The sequence below is a fragment of the Lipophrys pholis genome (assembly GCF_963383615.2).
Source record: "Lipophrys pholis genome assembly, chromosome: 3".
Taxonomy (NCBI): Eukaryota; Metazoa; Chordata; class Actinopteri; order Blenniiformes; family Blenniidae; genus Lipophrys; species Lipophrys pholis.
In genome coordinates, this window is record NC_137627.1 from 32,159,877 (window position 1) to 32,180,653 (window position 20,777).

At 41.6% G+C, this 20,777-nt stretch overlaps 2 protein-coding genes across 9 annotated transcripts; one reads left to right on the forward strand and one right to left on the reverse strand.

The window, feature by feature from the left end:
• Positions 1 to 1,902: 1,902 nt before the first annotated feature.
• Positions 1,903 to 12,147, forward strand: LOC308107628 (uncharacterized protein). Of its 6 annotated transcripts, none has more exons than XM_080460073.1 (7): positions 1,903 to 2,021; positions 4,464 to 4,596; positions 4,686 to 4,766; positions 4,852 to 4,920; positions 5,877 to 5,964; positions 8,956 to 9,635; positions 10,568 to 11,960. In XM_080460073.1, exons 2-6 carry the CDS (start codon positions 4,480 to 4,482, stop codon positions 9,615 to 9,617), a joined length of 1,017 nt encoding a protein of 338 aa, XP_080316199.1. In that variant the 5' UTR covers positions 1,903 to 2,021; positions 4,464 to 4,479; the 3' UTR covers positions 9,618 to 9,635; positions 10,568 to 11,960. The 6 variants fall into 6 exon arrangements, with proteins under 6 accessions (XP_080316199.1, XP_080316196.1, XP_080316200.1 ...); XM_080460071.1 differs by having other exon boundaries at positions 1,931 to 2,021; positions 4,394 to 4,596; positions 4,849 to 4,920; positions 10,568 to 12,147; XM_080460075.1 differs by having other exon boundaries at positions 1,931 to 2,021; positions 4,394 to 4,596; positions 10,568 to 11,950.
• LOC308107627 (histone H4 transcription factor) lies at positions 11,896 to 20,229 on the reverse strand. 3 transcript variants are annotated; one of them, XM_080460069.1, is made up of 11 exons: positions 20,166 to 20,229; positions 19,673 to 19,859; positions 18,464 to 18,690; positions 18,270 to 18,381; positions 18,039 to 18,191; positions 17,868 to 17,942; positions 17,441 to 17,561; positions 15,841 to 15,979; positions 13,007 to 13,131; positions 12,191 to 12,633; positions 11,903 to 12,094 (listed from the first exon to the last, which is right to left on the reverse strand). In XM_080460069.1, the coding sequence occupies exons 2-10, from the start codon at positions 19,821 to 19,823 to the stop codon at positions 12,207 to 12,209; spliced, it is 1,530 nt and encodes a 509-aa protein (XP_080316195.1). In that variant the 5' UTR covers positions 19,824 to 19,859; positions 20,166 to 20,229; the 3' UTR covers positions 11,903 to 12,094; positions 12,191 to 12,206. The 3 variants fall into 3 exon arrangements, with proteins under 3 accessions (XP_080316193.1, XP_080316195.1, XP_080316194.1); XM_080460068.1 differs by having other exon boundaries at positions 17,868 to 17,945; positions 20,166 to 20,219; XM_080460067.1 differs by lacking the exon at positions 20,166 to 20,229 and having other exon boundaries at positions 11,896 to 12,633; positions 17,868 to 17,945; positions 19,673 to 19,931.
• Between the last annotated feature and the right edge of the window lie 548 nt (positions 20,230 to 20,777).

The following is a 20,777-nucleotide window of genomic DNA, read 5'->3' on the forward strand; positions in this document are numbered from 1 at the left end:
AGAACGCTGAAGCGGAATATTGCGGGCAAGTCGAGAGTGACGGTCGTCACTACCAATCAGCAGACGGCTGCGTTGTCGCTCCTCCTCACAGACCCGTTCCTCAGTGCTCAACGGAGGGGTGACACAGAATTGTAGCCGGTGGTCGCGGTCTTTTTCCGTACCATCCACAACCTTTTCAGTGGGACCACGGGAAAACCCGTCCAGCCCCACCTCACCTCGTCCCACCTCACCCTGCCCCACCCCGCCCCACCTCACCTCGTCCCACCTCCGCCTACCCTGCCCCACCTCGTCCCACCTCACCCTGCCCCAGTGTGGTGAGACCGCGGCTTAAGTCACGGTGAACGTATGATGAGTCCACCCAAACTGTCATGGCTACTGGTGGCAGAAGCTGCTTCGCGTCGTCTAATGAGCGCTGGCACAGCAGTTAATTTGTGGGAACGCTGGGTGTGCCAGGTGAACAGCGCTCCTCAAGGGAAGAGCGACTTTAAGCCCGGCCACACTAACAAGATGTGGACGGTTAGTGAGAGAGGAATTAGCTAATCAAGAAGAACATGTCTTCCCAAAGCTTCATCCAATCACCCTCTTATGTTCCGCTTAATGGGATCCAATCTGAAGGGTGGCCCTATTTGTCTGGGGCTATTCGGGACAACAAGCCCGAGCCAGATCGGACGATTCACAGAATCTCTTTCAGTATTTAGAAGCATCTCAAGAAAAGCACAAAATGTTTTGGCCACACTGGGAGGTGATGAGAGTGAAACCCGCCGTTCCTTTACGTGGATCATGACTGGGGTCATGAGTGACTTCATACTGCAGCTTTCTGGGTTCAACAAGGGAAATCAAACGTATTTCCACACAACATGACTCATTTTAGTTTTTCTTTGTCACCACTGATAGTCCCTTCAAAAGCTTTACAAAAGCTCGTACAAAATAAAATGCGGAGTATTCTGTAAATATGTTTTTATTGTAGTTATCACTAAAGTTAATATTCAGTAGAGTGAGAGAAGCACCAAATTCACTTGATAAAATTTCAATTATAACTATGTGAACACACACTTTATTAAACATTTTGAGCTTTACACTAATTTACAACACATCTTTCACTCTCACATACCCACACTGTATGAAATCATATTTAAAATATTTACAACGGCAATAAAAAGCTTGATTTAATAATGTCCTGTGTGTAGAAAATGAAGTAAATTGGTTTAAGGCAGTCCACTAACAGCACAAATTATATGTAATAAATATTTTGTATGGAGCATAAACTTGGAACACAAATATAGAAAAAACTGTTAACACAATGATGGTAATTCATACATTAAATGACACTTTATATAATTTAAGAAACTGAATATTGAACAAGACTGTTTAACAGAAGTTTATTTATCTGACACACGTCAGTCTAGATAATTAAAAAGACATTTGAGTTCAGTTACATGAATGAGACTGTCCTCCATAACTCACAGTATAGCCCAAAACTAGGCTTAAAGACACTATAAAGACAGAATTTTTCACCAGGCTCATGTATAGATTGATAATTAATAGAAATATTAATTTCCATACAAAGTCTCTTAATCACCTATGTTGAGGAACGTTTGCATTTTATCTGCCTTCACTTATTTCCATCTAAACCCAGTGTGTTCAAACATACATGTGATTGTTCCAGTTCTCATTTTCAGGCCAAATATATTCTCCTTAGCTTCGTATTAAACCGGCCCAGTGTTGCTCTGGGGGATTTATGTTTGGGAGAAACTGTGTGTGAGATTTCTAATGGAGGAGAAAGAAAACCCTTGTGTTGCCACATAAGCTGCCTTTCTCCAAACTGAATCAGAAAGGTTTAGGGGGCTGATGGGATTACTTTAAGCCATTAGGAGTAGTTAATGGTCTTTCCCGGTGTTGGTAAGTAACAGTGAGTAATTGCCCCGGGGCAGCAGACAGTGAGGTTTCTCTTCATTCAGATCAGAAACGCTGCAGCAGGAGGAATATGCTCACTGGATACTAAACTTTGCTCCATCAAACAGGTAAGCATGAATAATAACCAGGAGGAGGGATACTTCTTCATGCAGAGGAGAGAGTGAGGAACTATGTACCTAACTACAACTACAGTCCAGTTACTTAAATTGTACTCAATACTGATGTTGGATGTAAAACTTATTCTTTAAATCAAAGTGATCACAATTACTTTTATCGTTTGTGAGTAATTCAACTACGTTGAACACATTTCTCAGACACAAAGAATCCATATTTTATATTTATGTTTTAAATAAACAATAGTACTGGACACAAAAATGGCATTTTTTATATTTAAATCCTGTGAATGTTTAGAGGAAACTTAGCTTGAAACGTAGCAATGTAGATTATTTGCTGTAAGCAGAGTAAAAATAACATATTTTCAGTATTTTTAAAGCGTTCCCTCCACTCCATTAAATTCAAATATCATAGCTTATATATATATTTTAACTATTATAGGATGTGAATCCATCTTTTGTGAGTGTGTGTGCAGTCAGAGTCAAACCAGTGGGGCAGCTCGCCCCTCGTTGCCCCCACATGACCGCCGCCAGCTGCTCCTGATGCCTCATTCATTCTGCCCCTAACAAACGGCTTCCTCCACCAGATTAAGAGATTTGTGTGGCACGCTGACATGGACGAAATGTAGAGAGCAGGGGATGTGTAACCTCCAGCTAATCTGGTGTTTGTGAGAAAGGAGGGATCAGGCTGCAGGAGCTCGAGGCCCACCGAGGGTCCGAGGGCCAAACAGCAGAGGAAGAAAGAGAGACTCACTGAAAGTTTTACCAACGACTGCACATCGAACGACTCTGAAACACAATCCGATCAAATTATAAAGTTATTAATGTGACAGGAACAATTAGAAATGTTTAGCTGCTCGATGAAGAATGAAGTTCATTGCACCTTCAATTCAACTTTTTTCTTTAGAATGAAATTATGATGTTTATTATAAGAATACATTACACACACACACACACACACACACACACACACACACACACACACACACACACACACACACACACACACACACACACACACACACACACACACACACACACACACACACACACACACTTTCAAAGGTTGTTTGTACACTCAGAATATCATTTAGAAAGTTTTTTTTAAGAAATATTCACAGAAAGTCAACACGTTTCCCCTTCTTGGAACCGAAAAAACGCTTTTCCTAATTGATTAATGATCTTCTGACCAACACATTACTAACAGGAGTTCTCCCTCTCTTATATCCCTGGACTCGGATTAATTCAGTCTGGAGCTTTTTCTTTCACAAGAAGTCAAATTATAGATGGTTTGTGATTTCTCTTCATCATCAGCCTCTTATCACCAGTAATCTACAATCAACCAATCAATAATATATAGTTTTGCCTCTCTAGTTGTACATTCATGAGCTACAGCTGCTCCTTTTCCACTAACTGCATTACTAACCATGCGTCCTTGGAAAGGATGGATTTTAAATTAATTAAATGGATTGACACACTGCGTGCCTCAATTGGATTATCTCCTATAATGCAATCTAACAAGATATGGTCGTTTGCATACAATTTGTGAGACAAACTGCCTGAAAAGTAAATCCTACATCAACAGTGGAAAAGCCGCTGTTCTTAAATTAAAATGACAAAAAGTCAAAAAGACTCTTTGTAATAATATTAACATCCTCTGATCTGCATTTTCTTTTTTGTAAATATCAATTATCCGCTGTTATGAAGTAACACATGAAGTAGTTTCAGAGTACTTTGGAGCTTCATTTAAATGTAATGGAAATAGTAGTTTCACTGGTGTTTGGATACAAATTAACTGTAGTTGTATTTAAGAACAAATTAATACTTTTTGCAACTGGAGAGATGACGAATTTGTTGAGTTTCTCTCTGTTAAAAGCACCTAGAAATGACTGTGTTGTGTGTAGTGCTATCTCAATAAAGTTGAATTAATCCCTGAAAACTTGCATCTTTAAATATTTTCTTTGAACACTGTACCTCACTGATGTGACACTAATAAAGCTTGCTCAGTCATTCCTGCATTTCATTTTAATCATTTTAATTATTTCTCTCGTAAAACAAGTTTCGATCTCTCCATTCTATCCATTTTTAATCACATGCCACTCATATTCACACATATTGTTTGAATATCTGCACTGTTTCTGTCAATTTGCTGTGTGAAACTCCTAAATGTGGATAATTGATGAATAAATTAATTAATCCAGCTTTTGTATGAGTCATAGAGAAGAAAAACTGCAAATAAAATAGTGTCAACATCATCTATCGTTAGATAACTCTTTATCTCCATGATGCAGTCACACTAACACCTGCTTTAACACGGTTTGATGGTTAATTAATCTACATTTAAGCTGACTGTGTGTTTTTACAAGGAGAGGCTGCAAGTCGACTCAGAGACAATCCTGCCAACTTGGAGACCAAAACCCAGTTTTTACTTTGCAGCAGTTCAACTCCCGACATGCTCCATCAACATCATCATCATCCTCCTCCTCATCATCCTCACCTGCACGAGCTCAGCCAGCAGCATGCCTTCACTCCCATCCTGCAGCAGCCGGCGGGGACTCAGGACAGAAACGTAAGCCAGGCGTCAGGTGGACACGATCTGTTCAGAAAACAAACAAAAAAACAAAACACTAATCTTCATCGTTTTCCCTCCTGTTGCAGGTGAACTCGACTCTTCACGGGACACAAGTTTCTTCTGTCCCAGCTTTTCACAGAACAACACAGAAGTCGTCCAGCACTGAGGCGAGGCCTCAATACTGTATTTGTTTTGTATAAATGTTAGTTTTTTTTTCCTACATTCTGATTGAATATAAAATTTTCACAGCAGGTAAGAGGGAGATGGGCCGCTCTGCATGTCTGTATTGCCTGGAAGATTTTCTATCACAAACAACTCGAGGTAATCATAATCGGTGCACCGACACCTCGTCCACAAAACTGAAACCCTGGACGACTCGTCCATATGGTTCAAAGACATCTCGTCCACGACTAAGTTTTGAATTGAAGGATTGGACTTCAAAGTATATTTCACACATTTAGATTATTAAGTATATTTGACACAAAAACATAATATATCTATATATATATAATATGTAGATATATAATATAGATTTGTTGGAGCATAATAATAATCAGCTTGATTTATGAGCCTAACGACCTTCTGAAGTAAAAAAATAGGATCAATGTTTGTTTTATAATTATTTCCCGATATTTCCACAGCATAAGTCAGAAATGGAAGAATGAGCGAGTTATATAATAAGTTCAGTCATTTTTGATCTAATACTGATCTGATTTTACACATTATGCCAATATTTTTTGCTAATTTTGACTTCAGGATATTCATATATCATATTCTTCCAACTGAGCTTTTCATCAAAAGTAATTCCTAGAAATTTATTTACATGCACTTGTTAGATTTGTTTACCATTAAGAGAATGGTAAACAAAGAGAAACAGCCATATGATACTATACCAATTATATATGGACATATACTAGATACTTCCCGTGGGCTCACCACCTGCAGGAAGGTTCTTAATCAGTGCAATGTGATCTGGGTGACGGTGCTCAGACTGACACCCCCGTGACCCGGAAACGGATAAGCCGGAGAAAATGGATGGATGGATGGATATAGTAGATATATGAAAAACAGGTCAAATATCAATTAGAAATAATATGTAAATGTACATTGTACATGATTCATTTTCTCAAAACAATTCTGAAATCTCATCCATGAACAACTTGTCCTACAATCATCATAATCATGTCCTCACACAATTTGAATTTCATTTCAGGACTTACACTGTTGAGTTGTGTGTTTTCAGCTCCCATAAGTGTGTCTGTTGTCAATGTTTCCAGAGTTTGCAGGAGAATCCGACATGTGAAGGTCCGAGCAGCTCGGGACGACGCAACCAAGAGGCGCCGTCCTACATGCATCCATACCTACGTGAGTTTACACAGAACAGGTCACATGACTAACAAACTTTTGAGATTTTCTTGGATTTAAGATCTGAGATCTGCAGTTATCATAATATTACAAGTGAATATATTGGGTTTTGTTGTAATTTCAATATGAACAAACTCAGCATGCAACCGAGTTTACAAGTGTAGAAACACCATCTGTGGTGTAAAATTATGGAATGATTCATGTACAGAGATTAAACCATTATCAAAATAAAGGCAATTAAAAAATATATATAATGAGCTGATTTGGGCAAGGTACTAGGTTTTGCTATGAGAGCAAGGGCTTGTGGGTAATGGTGTTGCACTGTCAATTGGTGGAGGCGAAACATAACATAAAATAACATTGATGTAAATTAAGAAAAAATGAAAAAAACATATACGTATATATATTCTGTGTGATTTGTAACAATAAAGTCAAGTCAACTTTATTTATAGACAAATTAAAAAAATATATAAAATTACAATAGAAGAGTAAAAACAGTCAAATACAGTAAAACAAACAATATTGACAACAATAAAACCAGGTACAGAGTCTCAAACATGGTTAAAAGCCAAGGAATAAAAATGGGTCTTGAGATTAGTTTTAAAAGTGAACAGTGAGGAGGATTGTCTGACTGGAGCTCATTCCACAACAGAGGGGCTGCAACAGAAAAGGCTCTATCCCCTCTGAGCTTTCGTTTGGACCTCGGTACCTCCAGAAGAAGCTGATCAGCTGACCGGGGGCACCGAGCAGGGGTGTGGGGGTTAAGGCTGAACAATTAATTGCATTTGCGATAATATCACGATATGATAAAACAGGATTTTCTAATCGCAAGGGCTGTATGACTGCTCACGTGATGTGGTCACATGACGACTTGCTCGTCCTGCGTGTGTCATCTGCCCACCTTACCTGAACGGGCTAGTGGTTTTTCGGGATGGATCTGATCCGGGATCGGGTTCCGATATCAACGTACTTCACGGATCGGAAATTTCCGATCCAACCTTTCCGAGCCTCGTCTGCTTCACTGTTTCTGAAATGACTCCTCAGTGTTTCCCTGCTGCTGCTCTGCTCGCTGGCTGCAAACTGTGGACTGGATTTCCTGAAGGGAGGCGGGTCTCAATGAGACGAGGAGGAATGAGCCAGGAGATCCACTTCACAGTTTGCAGCCAGCGAGCAGGCGAGGGAAGTAGCACTGTGCTATACATCTTTTCATGACAACATGTTGCTGTTTGGACGGATTTTACACTCAAAACACCACAAAGCAACACAGCAACGTGGATGTTAGCAAAGCAACGCAGCAACGTGGATGTTAGCAGAGCAGTTGTTACAGCGCGGCTGTCGCTTTGTCAACAGACGTCACCGTTTTAAAACTCCAGCTCCCTGAGGAGAGCAGCACTGACCGCGACATCAAAACAATGAACAACTCGCTCCTCCGCTGGAGCAGTCGATTCACACCTCCGTGAAGCTGCGTCCTACTCCGCGCTAAACTCCCTGGAAATAGTCCCAATCATTTGTGTTCGAGCTGGAAACACTGCTGTTTGTGCTGCGTTGCTAAATAATTTCCCCAGGAATTAATAAAGTGATTCTGAGGTTCTAAAGATAGAACTATTTTACTATGAGATGATGACGTCACGCAGACCCCCACATTGTCCAAATGGAACAAAAATACTTTGTACTGCTTCCTTTTCGGACCTGATACTAACCTCAAGTTGTCTTGGGAGGCATCTTTTTATTAAGTGGGACATAAATCTGGCTGTCATCCGCATAACAGTGAAAAGAGATGTCCAGTGGAAGAAAGTACAGGGAAAAAAGCAGGGGCCCTAAAATTGAGCCCTGTGGAACCCCGTGGAACCCCATATGTGAGAGGAGCAGAGGAGGATTCAGAGGAAGCAAGGCTAACACACATGGTTCTGTCTGCCAGATAGGACCTAAACCAGGCCAGAGCGGTACCACGGATGCCCACCAGGTGCTGCAGCCGGGACATCAAGATGTCATGGTCCATGGTGTCAAATGCAGCAGTCAGGTCCAGCAGACCCAGAACAACATGATCACCATGATCATTAACCCTGAGCAATGCTGACTCTGTGCTGTACAAGGGTTTAAAACCAGACTGGAAAACTTCTAAAATGTTGTGCTCCTCTAGGTAGTCCTTAAGCTGTGCGTCGACATCCTTCTCTAGAATCTTTGAGATAAATGGCAGCTTGGAGATGGGCCTAAAATTAGCCAAGACAGCCTGGTCAAGGCCTGGTTTCTTAAGGGGCTGCACCACTGCATGTTTAAAAAGCACAGGAACACCACCAGACGAAAGGCTGCAGTTAATAATAGTGATATTGTGGCTGCCCATAATATCGCTGCCCTATGCTGTGGAAGGTTTCTTTTAAACGATGAGGAGGGATCGCATCCCGGGGGGAACCTGAGGGCTTCATATGTGAAAACCACATCCTGTAAAAGTTGCAATGTCACTGAAGTCACTGGCTCAAACTCCTCAAATGTCGGCAGACACAGAGCAGAACCAGAGGGATCAGAGCCAGGAGCTGGAATGAGGGCCCTGGTGGAAAGAACCTTGTCAATGAAGAATTGCAGGAGAGGATTCCGGGAAAACAGACTGTGGGGCATTTATAACAGAATCAATGGTTCTGAAAAGCAGGCGTGAGTGGTGGCAGTTTTCAAGAATTATTTTCAACAAGTGCTCCTTTTTAGCATTTTTTTTACAGTGTCCTGATAATTGATATAAAGGTGTAATGGGGTAAGATTTAAAAAGTTATACTTCTTCCTCCCCTTTTTGAACATGTAACACACGTGTTTTCAAATTGGAGTGTCAAGTAATCTCAGGATTATTCATTTGGATGAGTGTCTCTTTTTTGTTCCTTCTGTTTGCGTCTCTTGTTTGTTTTTGGGGGTATTTTTGCACATGTTCGTAAATAAACAGATAAATAAATAAATGCACCTGTATGTTTGTCGCAATATAAAACTGATGCTCTCTCCACTCTTCAGAATCGCAGTGCGGGCGCTTGCTTTATGGAGACTTCCACGACCGGAGTGAAATGGGAAAGGCGTCTTCGTCCGTGAGCCGCCACAGACGTCACCCGCCTCGCCCTCACACGAGGAGGGAGAACCACGAGGTTTGGCCCGCGGCCGACGCGTTCCCCCACCGGAGGCCGAATCCCGAGCTGGACGTGGGACGCAAGAAGAGGCCGCTGGAGTGCGAGGGCCTCGAGAAAGTGAAGCGAGCAAAGCGGCAGGACTTCCACCCTCACCCGTCTCACTTCGTCGCCACTCGCTCTTACCTGTCGTCACACGGAGTGCAGGTGCAGCACGTGAGGGATTTATCCGCAGAGTATCCCAACGGCGGCGGATATGACGTCTCTTATCCAGGTGAACTGCGTCACTATGAAGCTGCTCCATGGCTGCAGCTCCGCGCCGGACTAAATATCCCCAACGACGCCTCGGTGGGAACCTGCAAAGCCTCGAGGACACATTTTGTTACAGAGAGGCAGAGAAAAGAGGCTTTCTTCATGTCGCCTGTTTGTTTCCCCGTGGCTCTGATGTCACAGTCGCCCCTGCAGGGCTCCGCCTCTTCACGTTGGCCTTCTGGAATCATCCAGTCTCGAGCCCGGCTCTCAGACAGCAGATACACCACTCTCAAAAAAACGTGATCGACCTTCGGCTTCTGGGTGAGATTTCAGGATGACCCCAACATGTTCTATAAATATTAATGTGACCTTCTCTTAACTCCTGAATGTCAAAACAGAACCGTCCTACACCGTGGCCTCGTTCACACTGCAGGGAAATGAGACCCAATTCAGATTTTTTGCTCTCAGGTGACTCATAGCCGACCTGTTTTGTGGCCATGTGAAAACTCCAATTACTATTATTTCACTCCAGACCCAGGCCTCCATCATATGTTGTACCAATCCTGATATTTTTCTACATGTGACTGTTTCGTCATCATTGCGTGACTGACGTCATGGATAAGCACCGGAGGAAGCGGCTCCACCAAAATGTTAAAAGCCGTGCTTTCTTTGTTCTTCCTTCTTCATTCCCTCAGCATCGTCTACATTTTGTCTCTCATATTTAACAAACACTTGAAAATGAATCTACACGCAGACTAGGGTTGCAAGTTATGGCGATATCCCCCAATTGGGGAGCCAAACTCTTACCTTTTAACTTTATTTTGTGCATTTGTGTGTTTATGGCATGTTTGTTTTTTTATCACACAAATAGCTTTACGGTTTTAACACGATTTCTACACAGGCTGAGATTTGGGCTGCTTTTCATTGAGGTGTATGCTGTGGGTTGTATGCTGTTTGAGCTGGAAACTGAGTCACATCTGGCAACCCTGGTGCTGACCTGTGCATAAATAGTGTGGTCAGCGTGACTTAACGTCGTCTTCTGTGCTCTGGGGCCTGAAAACCTCAGGTCCGATCACGCTCACACGGGAGGTCACTTTTGAAATGGTCATGTAAACAAATCGAATCCCAGCAAAAAATTGGATTTGAACATCAAGACCTGCGGTGTGAACGGAGCCTTTGTGAACAGTGACAAGCTCATATTACCTGGATAACATCATTAATCCAGTTGTTGTGCTCCTGCATGAACAATACAGGCCTCCCTTCATGTTCATGGAGGCGACATCACCAGTAAACGGCTGCTGGAGACTGGAGAACCTCCAGAGGAGAGACCTTCCACTTTCTCCAGACCTGAATCCCACAGAAAACCTCTGGGATCAGCCGAGTCTCGGAACTCTGAACCCAGAACCTCAATGACCCGAGGGCCGTCCGTCAGAAGAGTTTGATGCCTCAGCAGATAATAGGTCCACTTGTGACCAACAGGAGGCGCCGCTGTCAAGCTTGAACTGATGAAGGTCTCATGACAAGTTATTGGGACATTTTCTGTTGTTTGTTTCCCCTCCACTGTCATTGGCTCTCCTTTTCAGTAAATTGTTTGACATGAGGAAATCATTGCATGCTTCTACTTAAATGCTCTACTTTCATGATATAATATCACTTTTTACATTTCCCATAAATTTCACACAAAAGCCAAATATCCTAAACTTTTTGTAAGTCGGGCATTTCCCTGATGCCGTCACTGTTTTACAGCAGTTATTAGAATTAAAATAAACTTCTTTTGCCTATTTTTTTTTTCAATTACCTATTAGTCCATTTAAAAAAATATTTCTTCAAGACAATTTAATGTGATTTTATTTGGTTAAACTCGGCTTTCTTGACCTTTTCATTCCTATTATGTTCTAACAGAACCAGGCAAGTGGACTTCTCATAACTCCTCAACTGTTTATATCTATAAAAATTGAAGGTCTAAAGCAGAGAAACTGAGCTTCGTGTTCATGTACGAGTCGCCACAGTGGCCATGACTATGGCAGTACCGTCGTCCAATCACAGAAGAGATTAACGGGCATGTCACACAGCTGGAACACCAACTTCCTGAGGATCTGCCAGATATTGAAAGTTCATGGTTGAGCCTAAAGTTTTTAATGTGATTCTGTTCTTGAAGAAGCATATTGCATTTATATAAAATAATCTAGATTTCTTTTTAAATGACAACACGAGTTCTTAATTTTTGGGCTCAGTTATTCTGAATCAGGAGGAGAATTTTTCTACATTTCTAGCAGTTTAGATCTCGAGGTCAGAACAAATCGCCTGTGACTGGAAGGCTGGGGGTTCGAATCCCACTCTGGGTGGTCTGTTGAAGACGATCTTCATCGGGGAGAATCCTAGAGCTGATCCATCTGTGGAGCGTTGTGATTTCTAAAAAAATGGGTCGACTGAGGTTTAAGCACGTTTTTCTCACCGTACATAATCCATGTTAAAAACAAAACACTACTCTGCACTACTCTCCGTCGACGGTTAGGGTTAGGGGTTAGCAGATCTACCTGCCTCCGATTTCAATTACACCGAAACAGACCAAAAGAAACTTCCCTTTTGTATCAAAATCTGTATTTAAAATATGTTACAACAAAAGTAAATGTCCTAAAAACACTGAAAAAAAAAAAGAAAAAAGAATGTCCTCTGAAATTGTTGGAACCACAACATCCTGCAGGACCAGCTCTGCCTTGAACTCCTCCATGTTTCACACACCAGGTTCAGAATTGTTAGAAGAAACGAGGAAGCTTTGCCTGGAAAAACAAAAAAAGCTTCTTTGTGTCGCCTCCAATAAAAAAAGACACTGAAACATTTGGCTAACGTCATTGAAATGAGAGTTTGTTACACACTTTGGACTCGGGGGAGTTACACCACGTCCATGCCGAGGCCCCTCGCCACCTCTGTGAGGGCCTGGACGGCGCCCGAGGCGTCGCCGGCCTCGCAGCCTTCCAGTCCCGCCGCGTCGTCCTCAATGTGAGGAATGGCGCTCATCACGCAGTAGACGGGCGAGTCGCTGCCTCTCGGGCTGGGCTGCCCCGACGCGTCGTCGCCCGGGGAAACCTCCGAGGAGTACGAGGAGGAGGAGCTGGAGGACGGCGAGGACGAGCCGGCGGGGGAGCTGCGTCCGCTCTGCGGCGTGGCCGCCGCCCGCTTGTTCTGGCTGCTGGTTCTCGGGCTCTTCCGGAGGCTCTGGGGCTTCTTGGCCATGTTCTTCATGATCTCCTTGGTCACTTCAACCGTTTCAAAGCGCACCATGTTCACCTTCAGGAAGCCGTCGACGTCTTTTCTGTATCTGCAGGGGAAAGAACCGCAATCTTTTTGTGCTTTACAGATTCTTTTTATGGTGAAAACAGATGCAACCGCGCAGAGCATCTGCTTTAGAAGAGAATCGACATAAACCAAAGGGCTAAAGGACTTTAGTATCGGCTGAGCCTTGATGTGAGTTTAAACATTTGTTCAATTTCAATCGAGAAACATTGAATTAATTGGTCTGAATGTCATTTTCTGAAATCCTGGAGATACGACCGAGCTGACGACACCAGGCAGGGCTTCCTTCCAGAGGTATACACAAACTATTCTTTTACTCGCCTCGGAGTAACTTAAAGTCTTTTCACTGAACGCTCACAGCAGCACCAGGAGCGACGTGTCACCACAAAGAGACTCACCTGAAGCGTGAATGTCCAGAGGGCCACTTCAGCTCGTGCTTCTTACGAAGGTGGAGCGTTAGGGTGTAGCACCAAGAAAACACCTTGTCACATATATGGCATTTATATTTGGACATCCCTCCATCCTGTTGGTAAAAGAAAAAAAAAAACACCACATAAAATGATGTCACTCTTTTAATTGAGCAGCAGGTTGAGATGATCAACTCTTTTTACATGAGAGACGAGATACAGTCCAGTTTGATCTTCAGTAGGAGCACCAGTGTAATTATCATCTTTAGATGAGGAGTTTTAGGATTTGGGGACATTTATTGTGAAATCTAAAAGAAAAAAAAAACATGCCTTCCATTTGTGGTTCGTTTGTTTTTCGTTTTGAATTCTGTACAGCAACAACTTACCTAAGTTTGTGCTTCATTCGGCAAATTTGCTTAAAGAGCTGAAATCATGTCGGCTTCTGTTTAAGTGTTTTCAAATATCAGGTTTGTGTTCAGAAACCGTCCTGCAAGAGGCTTCAAATCCAGACAAACTAACAATAGTAAAAGTTTCTAAGAAAACATTGATTTTTTTTTTTTTAATAAATGTCTTACAAGTAGCAGATACAACGGAACACTGAGAGCTGAGCTGACAGATCAATGATGCTGCCATGAAAGGTAGAAAATTAGCATTAGCATCAAAGCCATACTGAGATTTTAAATATATACAGGACTGTCTCAGAAAATTAGAATATTGTGATAAAGGTCTTTATTTTCTGTAATGCAATTAAAAAAACTAAAATGTCATACATTCTGGATTCATTACACATCAACTGAAATATTGCAAGCCTTTTATTATTTTAATATTGCTGATTATGGCATACAGCTTAAGAAAACTCAAATATCCTATCTCAAAAAATTAGAATATTTCCTCAGACCAAGTAAAAAAAAAAGATTTATAACAGCAAAACAAAATCAAACATTTGAAAATGTCAATTCATGCACTCAGTACTTGGTTGGGAACCCTTTTGCACGGATTACTGCATCAATGCGGCGTGGCATGGAAGCAATCAGCCTGTGGCATTGCTGAGGTGTTATGGAGGCCCAGGATGCTTCAATAGCGGCCTTTAGCTCATTTGCATTATTGGGTCTGGTGTCTTTCAGCTTCTTCTTCACAATACCCCACAAATTCTCTCTGGGGTTCAGGTCAGGGGAGTTGGCAGGCCAATCGAGGACCGTAATGCCATGGTCAGTACACCAGTTACTGGTGGTTTTGGCACTGTGGGCAGGTGCCAGATCATGCTGGAAAATGAAATCATCATCTCCATAGAGCTTTTCAACAGATGGAAGCATGTAGTGTACTAAAATCTCTTGGTACACAGCTGCATTGACTCTGGACTTGATGAAACACAGTGGACCAGCACCAGCAGCTGACATGGTTCCCCAAACCATTGCTGACTGTGGGAACTTCACACTGGATTTCAAGCAACTTGGATTGCTCCTCTCCAGCCTTCCTCCAGACTCTAGCGCCTTGACTTCCAAATGAAATACAAAACTTGCTTTCGTCTGAAAACAGGACTCTGGACCACTCTGCAACTGTCCAGTGCTTCTTTTCCATAGCCCAAGTCAGACGCTTCCTCCGTTGTCTTGAGTTCAGGAGTGGCTTGACCATGGGAATACGGCTATTGTAGCCCATTTCCCGGACACGTCTGTGAACGGTGGCTTTTGATACCTGGACTCCAGCTTCAGTCCACTGTCTTTGAAGCTCCCCCAAATTCTGGAAGCGGCTCTTCTTCACAATGCTGTTAAGGCTGCGGTCCTCTCTCTTGGTTGTGCAGCGTTTCCTGCCACATTTCCTCCTTCCAACATACTTTTTGTGAATGTGCTTTGAAACTGCACTCTGTGAACAGCCTGCTCTTTTAGAAATTTCTTTTTGTGTCTTACCCTCCTGATGGAGGGTGTCAATGATGGTCCTCTGGACAGCAGTCAGGTCAGCAGTCTTCCCCATACTTGTGATTTAGTTTACTGAACCAAGCTGAGTGTTTTTAAAGGCTCAGGGAAACCCTTCCAGGTGTTTCGAGTTAATTAGACGATTCAAGTGATTAGTTAAATAGCCTGCTAGTATACTTTTTCATGATATTCTAATACTTTGAGATAGGATATTTGAGTTTTCTTAAGCTGTATGCCATAATCAGCAATATTAAAACGACAAAAGGCTTGCAATATTTCAGTTGATGTGTAATGAATCCAGAATGTATGACATTTTCATGTTTTTAGTTGCATTACAGAAAATAAAGGACTTTAACACAATATTCTAATTTTCTGAGACAGTCCTGTACATATTGCAACAGCTCGCAATGTTTTTTTTGGCTTTATGTCTGGATTGAGGATTATTTTAATGTCAACGGTTTGGTTTTGCACCAATCCAGACATTTTCATCACGCATCACAAGGGAAAAACTGTAGTTTAAATTTTACATTTCTTATGCCACTATTTTACCAGTCAAATGTAAACTTCCCACGTTTACTATGTATTTATGACATTTTTATGTTTTGTTTTCATTGCTCCCATTTTATGAACAGCACTCTGTGATTTTTATCTGCGAGAAACGTTTTAGAAATAAACTTTCCTTACGAATTTGGACTGAATGTGGCCCCATCATTTCTGCAGGATTCAGGATGTTCTCACAGGTTGGATTTGGTGCGACTAAATTTGAAACATCAACTTTTTTTTTGTCATTTTAACACCTTGCTGGGGATCCCAGCGGGACCCTCCTGACTGGACCCTCCTGCAGGCTGGCTTTGGCCCGGGACTCCTGGGATTGATCGACCTGAGCATAATAGTTTCGTGGCGATGTAAACGCACCTCGTGGGCTCTCTTGAAGTGGTGGCTCATGGTCTGAAATGTGTGACAGGAATAATCACAGCCCTCCACAGTGCAGTGGTACACCGTTCCCTCGTTGTGAACCTCCGTGTGCTTCTGGAGATCTCGCTGGTTCTTAAATCTGGTGGAACGGGAAAGAAAGTTCATGAAAGTCACGAAAAAGTATTGAAGATAAAACACCAATGCTTCAAATCGAACGCCGACGACCGCCTCATTATTTTCAGCTCCGTGGATGAATCCAAAACATTTTGTTATTCTTTGGGGGTTTTATCGGTGATGAAAAGAGGACAAGCATTTTTATTTTTATTTTTATCTAAAATATAGAAATATTGAGTGATGATGATATTTTGTGGGCTTCTCGATGATCCATCTGCATTATTACACACAAATGATTACACTTGAAGTGAGAAAGAAACAGGATGTCAAAGAACTGACAAACTAGTTTTGAGTTTATTGTGCTTGGAATGAGTGTTTCACATCCTAAAATGAGTGTTTGAGGATATTTCTCTCTTTTCAAAAGCCAAGACATTTTTTCTTATTTCGAGAAACCTTACCAAGATCTGAACTGGCAGATCCTTTCACTTGTTTATAATCTGAATCCTCTCAAAACAAGTATTCATTTCTTATGTTTAGAGAGTTTGAAAGCTTTAAGTGCTCAATGTTCTTTCAACTATTTGTATTTTTGCAGGGTATTAAACGAAGCCATAGAAACGCTGAAAAACCCATCTAAACACTGTTTTTAAAATGAAAAGAAAATCCACGTTTTTGTCAACTATTGTGACCACACGGTTATTTTCTGTGCTCAATGTGTTTTTTTCAGAATCCATTTTAGTATTTATTTTGACTGAAAACATTAAAATTTAACTAACGTTTAAATATCAAACAGTCATCTGGGACAAAACAGACGTTGCTTTCTGTATTATTTCATTCTGTGGAAAACAAGTTGAATCTTCACTTGTCTTCACTTGAATCTTCAGCCACCGCTCCCTCAATGACACAAGGCATCAGTTTCATGATGACGGAGCTTCACTCTGGATCCTACCTTGTTATTTTACATGTTACAGCCACATTATTGGAGCTGATTTAAAGCAGATGGATAGAAATAGCCAACAAGTTGACCGACCTTCTGCAAAAATTTTATATTTAGAATGATTGTAAAAGAAATTTCTTTGCCTTATATTTAATTCAAACCAATTAATTTCCATAATTTTTTTTACACAAAACAAAATCTTTTAAAATGTTTTCAGTTTTATTCTTTGTGATGTTAGCTTATGACAATGCAAAAACACCAGTGTCTCAATATGTGACGAACCTTTGGGAGATAATATGATTTTTCTATCTTTACAAACAGAGGAAAAGAAAATGTTACAATTAAAATGTAAATATTGTTGGAAACGTTTTACATTTTCATTGTAACAAACCAGATATAAATCAAAAGTCGGTGGGATTTTTGTGTCAGTTTAACAAAGACATTAAACATCACGAGGAGCGCTCATATTCTTGAAATGATATTCTTCCCCCAAAATCCAAACAATAACAGTTGTTGTTGACTGAAAACGTCATCAGGTGTTTGGAAGCCAACCTCTTGTCACAGAAGTCACACGGGTAGGGCCGCTCATCACAGTGGCGAAAACGGATGTGAATCTTGAGAGCTGCGAGCGTGGTGCACGTCATGTCGCAGAACGGACACTTCACTTGATTCACTGGCGGAGAAAAAAAACAGAACAAGGAAGAAGTAGATGTAAAGGCTGTGTGTTTAGTTATCACACTCTGTAGATTAACTGGAGGATGATTGGCTCTGGTCTCCTATTTCACATATGGACAAGCAGTGATGAACTATATGATTTCAAACATTTTTACAAATTAGTTTTTGCTGTTTTTTTAAGGTTAAAGGAGCACGTTATGTCCATGTCTATCATGGTAAACTGTTGCTTAATATGCCCCTCCCACTAAGTGTTCAGTGTTGTTTGCTTCGTGTAACTTAAAAAAAAACTGCAGATGTTTCTTACCATGCTGTCGAATGTGATCCCTCAAAAGCCTCTCGCTAGGAAAAGCTTTTCCACAGTGTTCACACACCAGCGACTCTGCTTGAATGGAAGAAAGGAAACGGCAAAGATGTTTCACGTTTAAAAATCACAAGCATGTGATAAATGCCGTCCAGACCAAAGTGTCCGTCTCACCGACTGGCTCGGCCTGTCTCTGCAGGTGGTCGAACAGCTTGGTGTTGCTGGAGAACATGCTGCCGCATGTCGGGCAGGCGACCAGCCTCTCCTGAGTGTGGCTCCGCACGTGTTCCCTCAGTCGGTACCTGATCTTGAAGTAGGCATCGCAGCCTGGAACAGAAACAGGAGACATCGGGTAAAAAAGAACCACAGCAGGTGAAACGCCAATGATTATGTTTTGAATCATACCTGCCCAACTGCAGAAGAGCGCCTGCTGCTGCTGTGAGAGAGACTGTGGCTCTGCACTCTCTACATGATTGTCCACGTGCCGGTAGAACCACTCGGGGTTATTGAATGTGCACTGCACACAGAAATACACACGTCATAAAAACCAGTGTTGGTTTTAATCATTTAAGCAATAAAGTCCAAATAGAAACACGCACATCACAGTGCTCCCACTGGCAGATGTATCCGTCAGATCCTTCAGGTATCAGGTTGTGGATGTGCAGGCTTTGATTGCAGCTGGGGAGGTCGGGGCGCGACTTCAGCAGCTGCGTCCCGACAAACTTCAGCTTGCCGTGATAGTTGTGGAAAAACGCATGGACCTCCAACTCAGTGGGGCTCCCCATGGACAGAAACTCACAGCCATCCCAGAGACACGCATACTCATCTGATCAAAGGGAAACAACCAGGGATGATTGCAATGCTGTGGCAAAATGCACAAAGAAAACGCCAATATTCGACTGCAAATGTATGATTTCAGCGACTGTTATCAAGGTAAAGCAGGTATTAAAGATGGTGTCATGTGTGTAGACCAGAAAGAGCAGGTGCAAATCCTGTGACATGCTGATTGTGTTGATGACATAAAAAAATCTAAACAGAGTCAAGAAAGTGAAGTGAAGAAATTACCTCATATGAAAAAAGTGAGACACAAACAAGGAACATTTTTGGGTAAACGAGGCTGGAAGCTGGTGAAGACGATGCACATGAGCAACGACACAAGAAGCAGGATGGAACTCAAATCAGGAAACTCAAATTCTATCATAGTGCAGTTCATTATGAGTTAGTGCATTAGTGCATAATAAAAATAGTAATACCATGATCGTAATAAAAATATACATTTCAAAATTCTCAAGGCCATCTCCCCAAATGATAACACACAAAATCAAACAAGCACAAATAGGAATGCGATCAGTATAAAATACATTTAAATTAGGATTTGATGTAATATGAGGGCTATGATAGTCATAACAAGGGTGTTCTGAGATCTCTTTTGAAGATGGGTAAAAATATTATATCCTGCTCTATCCACTTCTTCAATATATTGCCATAGAGGGACAATAAGCATTTGAACGTGGGAAAATTGTGTTAATATCTTAACATAAATGTTCATTTATTTACATAACAATATCAAAAATCTGCTATGCAACCACAAAGCACTTTGAGCTGCGTTTAATGTCAAAAGTTGCTCTTATAAATCAAGCTATCCTCGCCCTTAAGAAAGATGGGAAACACTTGAAAAAGAAGAAACAAACAAACAAAACAAACAAACATCCCCATGGGTCAAACAGTCCTGCACCTCACACGGAGGACTGTGAGAAAGTTTGAACTGGGTGTTATTTCCATACAAAGAAGATGTTGCGGTCACTCACCCAGCTCCTCCAGGGCGTCTTTGTCTCCCAGGTAGTCCCTGAGGTGCAGAGCCATGTGGTCGCTGAGCTCCTCCATGGTGTGTCCCTGGAAGCCGCAGGAATCCCACTCACACACCACCTGGAAGTTCTCCAGCCTCTTTGTCGACATCATGGTGGAATAATGTCCTGTTTGCTCTGCTTCAGTCTGCTGCTCTCATACAAAATAACGTGTATTAACAACCACAGACACTCCAGATGCTCCTGAAAATTCCCAGAATCCGAGTGAACCGGTTTGGTGAAGTATTTAGTTGAGTTTTAATTGATGTGTCACTGTTATTTAGGCTAAAGCTCGAGCTGCCGTAAACCTGCCGCAGTGTCCACAAACAATATGAGGCTCTGGTGCCGAAACAGTTACACACTGCATATTGAAGTACTTCTCTGGTTCTAAACTTTGCCAGGGATGACTTGTTAGTGAGTGTTTCTGACAGTTTGAAAGCAGAAGCTCATAAATAACCTCGTCCTCCTCCTCTGTTTTTTCTTCCCTCCTCGGATCCTCCCGGTTTGTTTTTTTCCTGTTAGAAACCGGAAGCCGCTCTTCTTCGGCGCCAAACACCCTGCTGAACAACACCGCCACCTGCTGACAGAAAGGAAACACGACAATTAAAAGCCGTCAGAAGCTTTAACTTTTCTTTATTGTCTCATCAATGCAATGATTGCAGCACTGCATCAGTGGCGGAGGTGGAACATAACACAAAATAGTGGTATAGGATGTAAAAACGGGGTATTTTTTGGATAATACTATGATTTTCTTTTTCATATTATTCAGAGTCATTTTCTTTCTACCCATACTATGGAAGTATATCTGTGCCATCAGAGTCTGAATTCGAATTTCTAACTCTAACCTTATTTTTACCATCAAAATCAGACTTTGAATTTTAAAAGCTGTCCAATTTCAAGCACATAAGGTTTTTTTGCTTCTTTTTTTTAACATCAAAGATATTCAGTGTATAAAAATTAAACTTGTCTAAAAATTCAGCTGCAACAAAAATTCAGAGTTACAAATTCGAATTCAGACTCTGACGGCACAGATATATTTCCATACCCCTCCCACATTAAACAACAAACA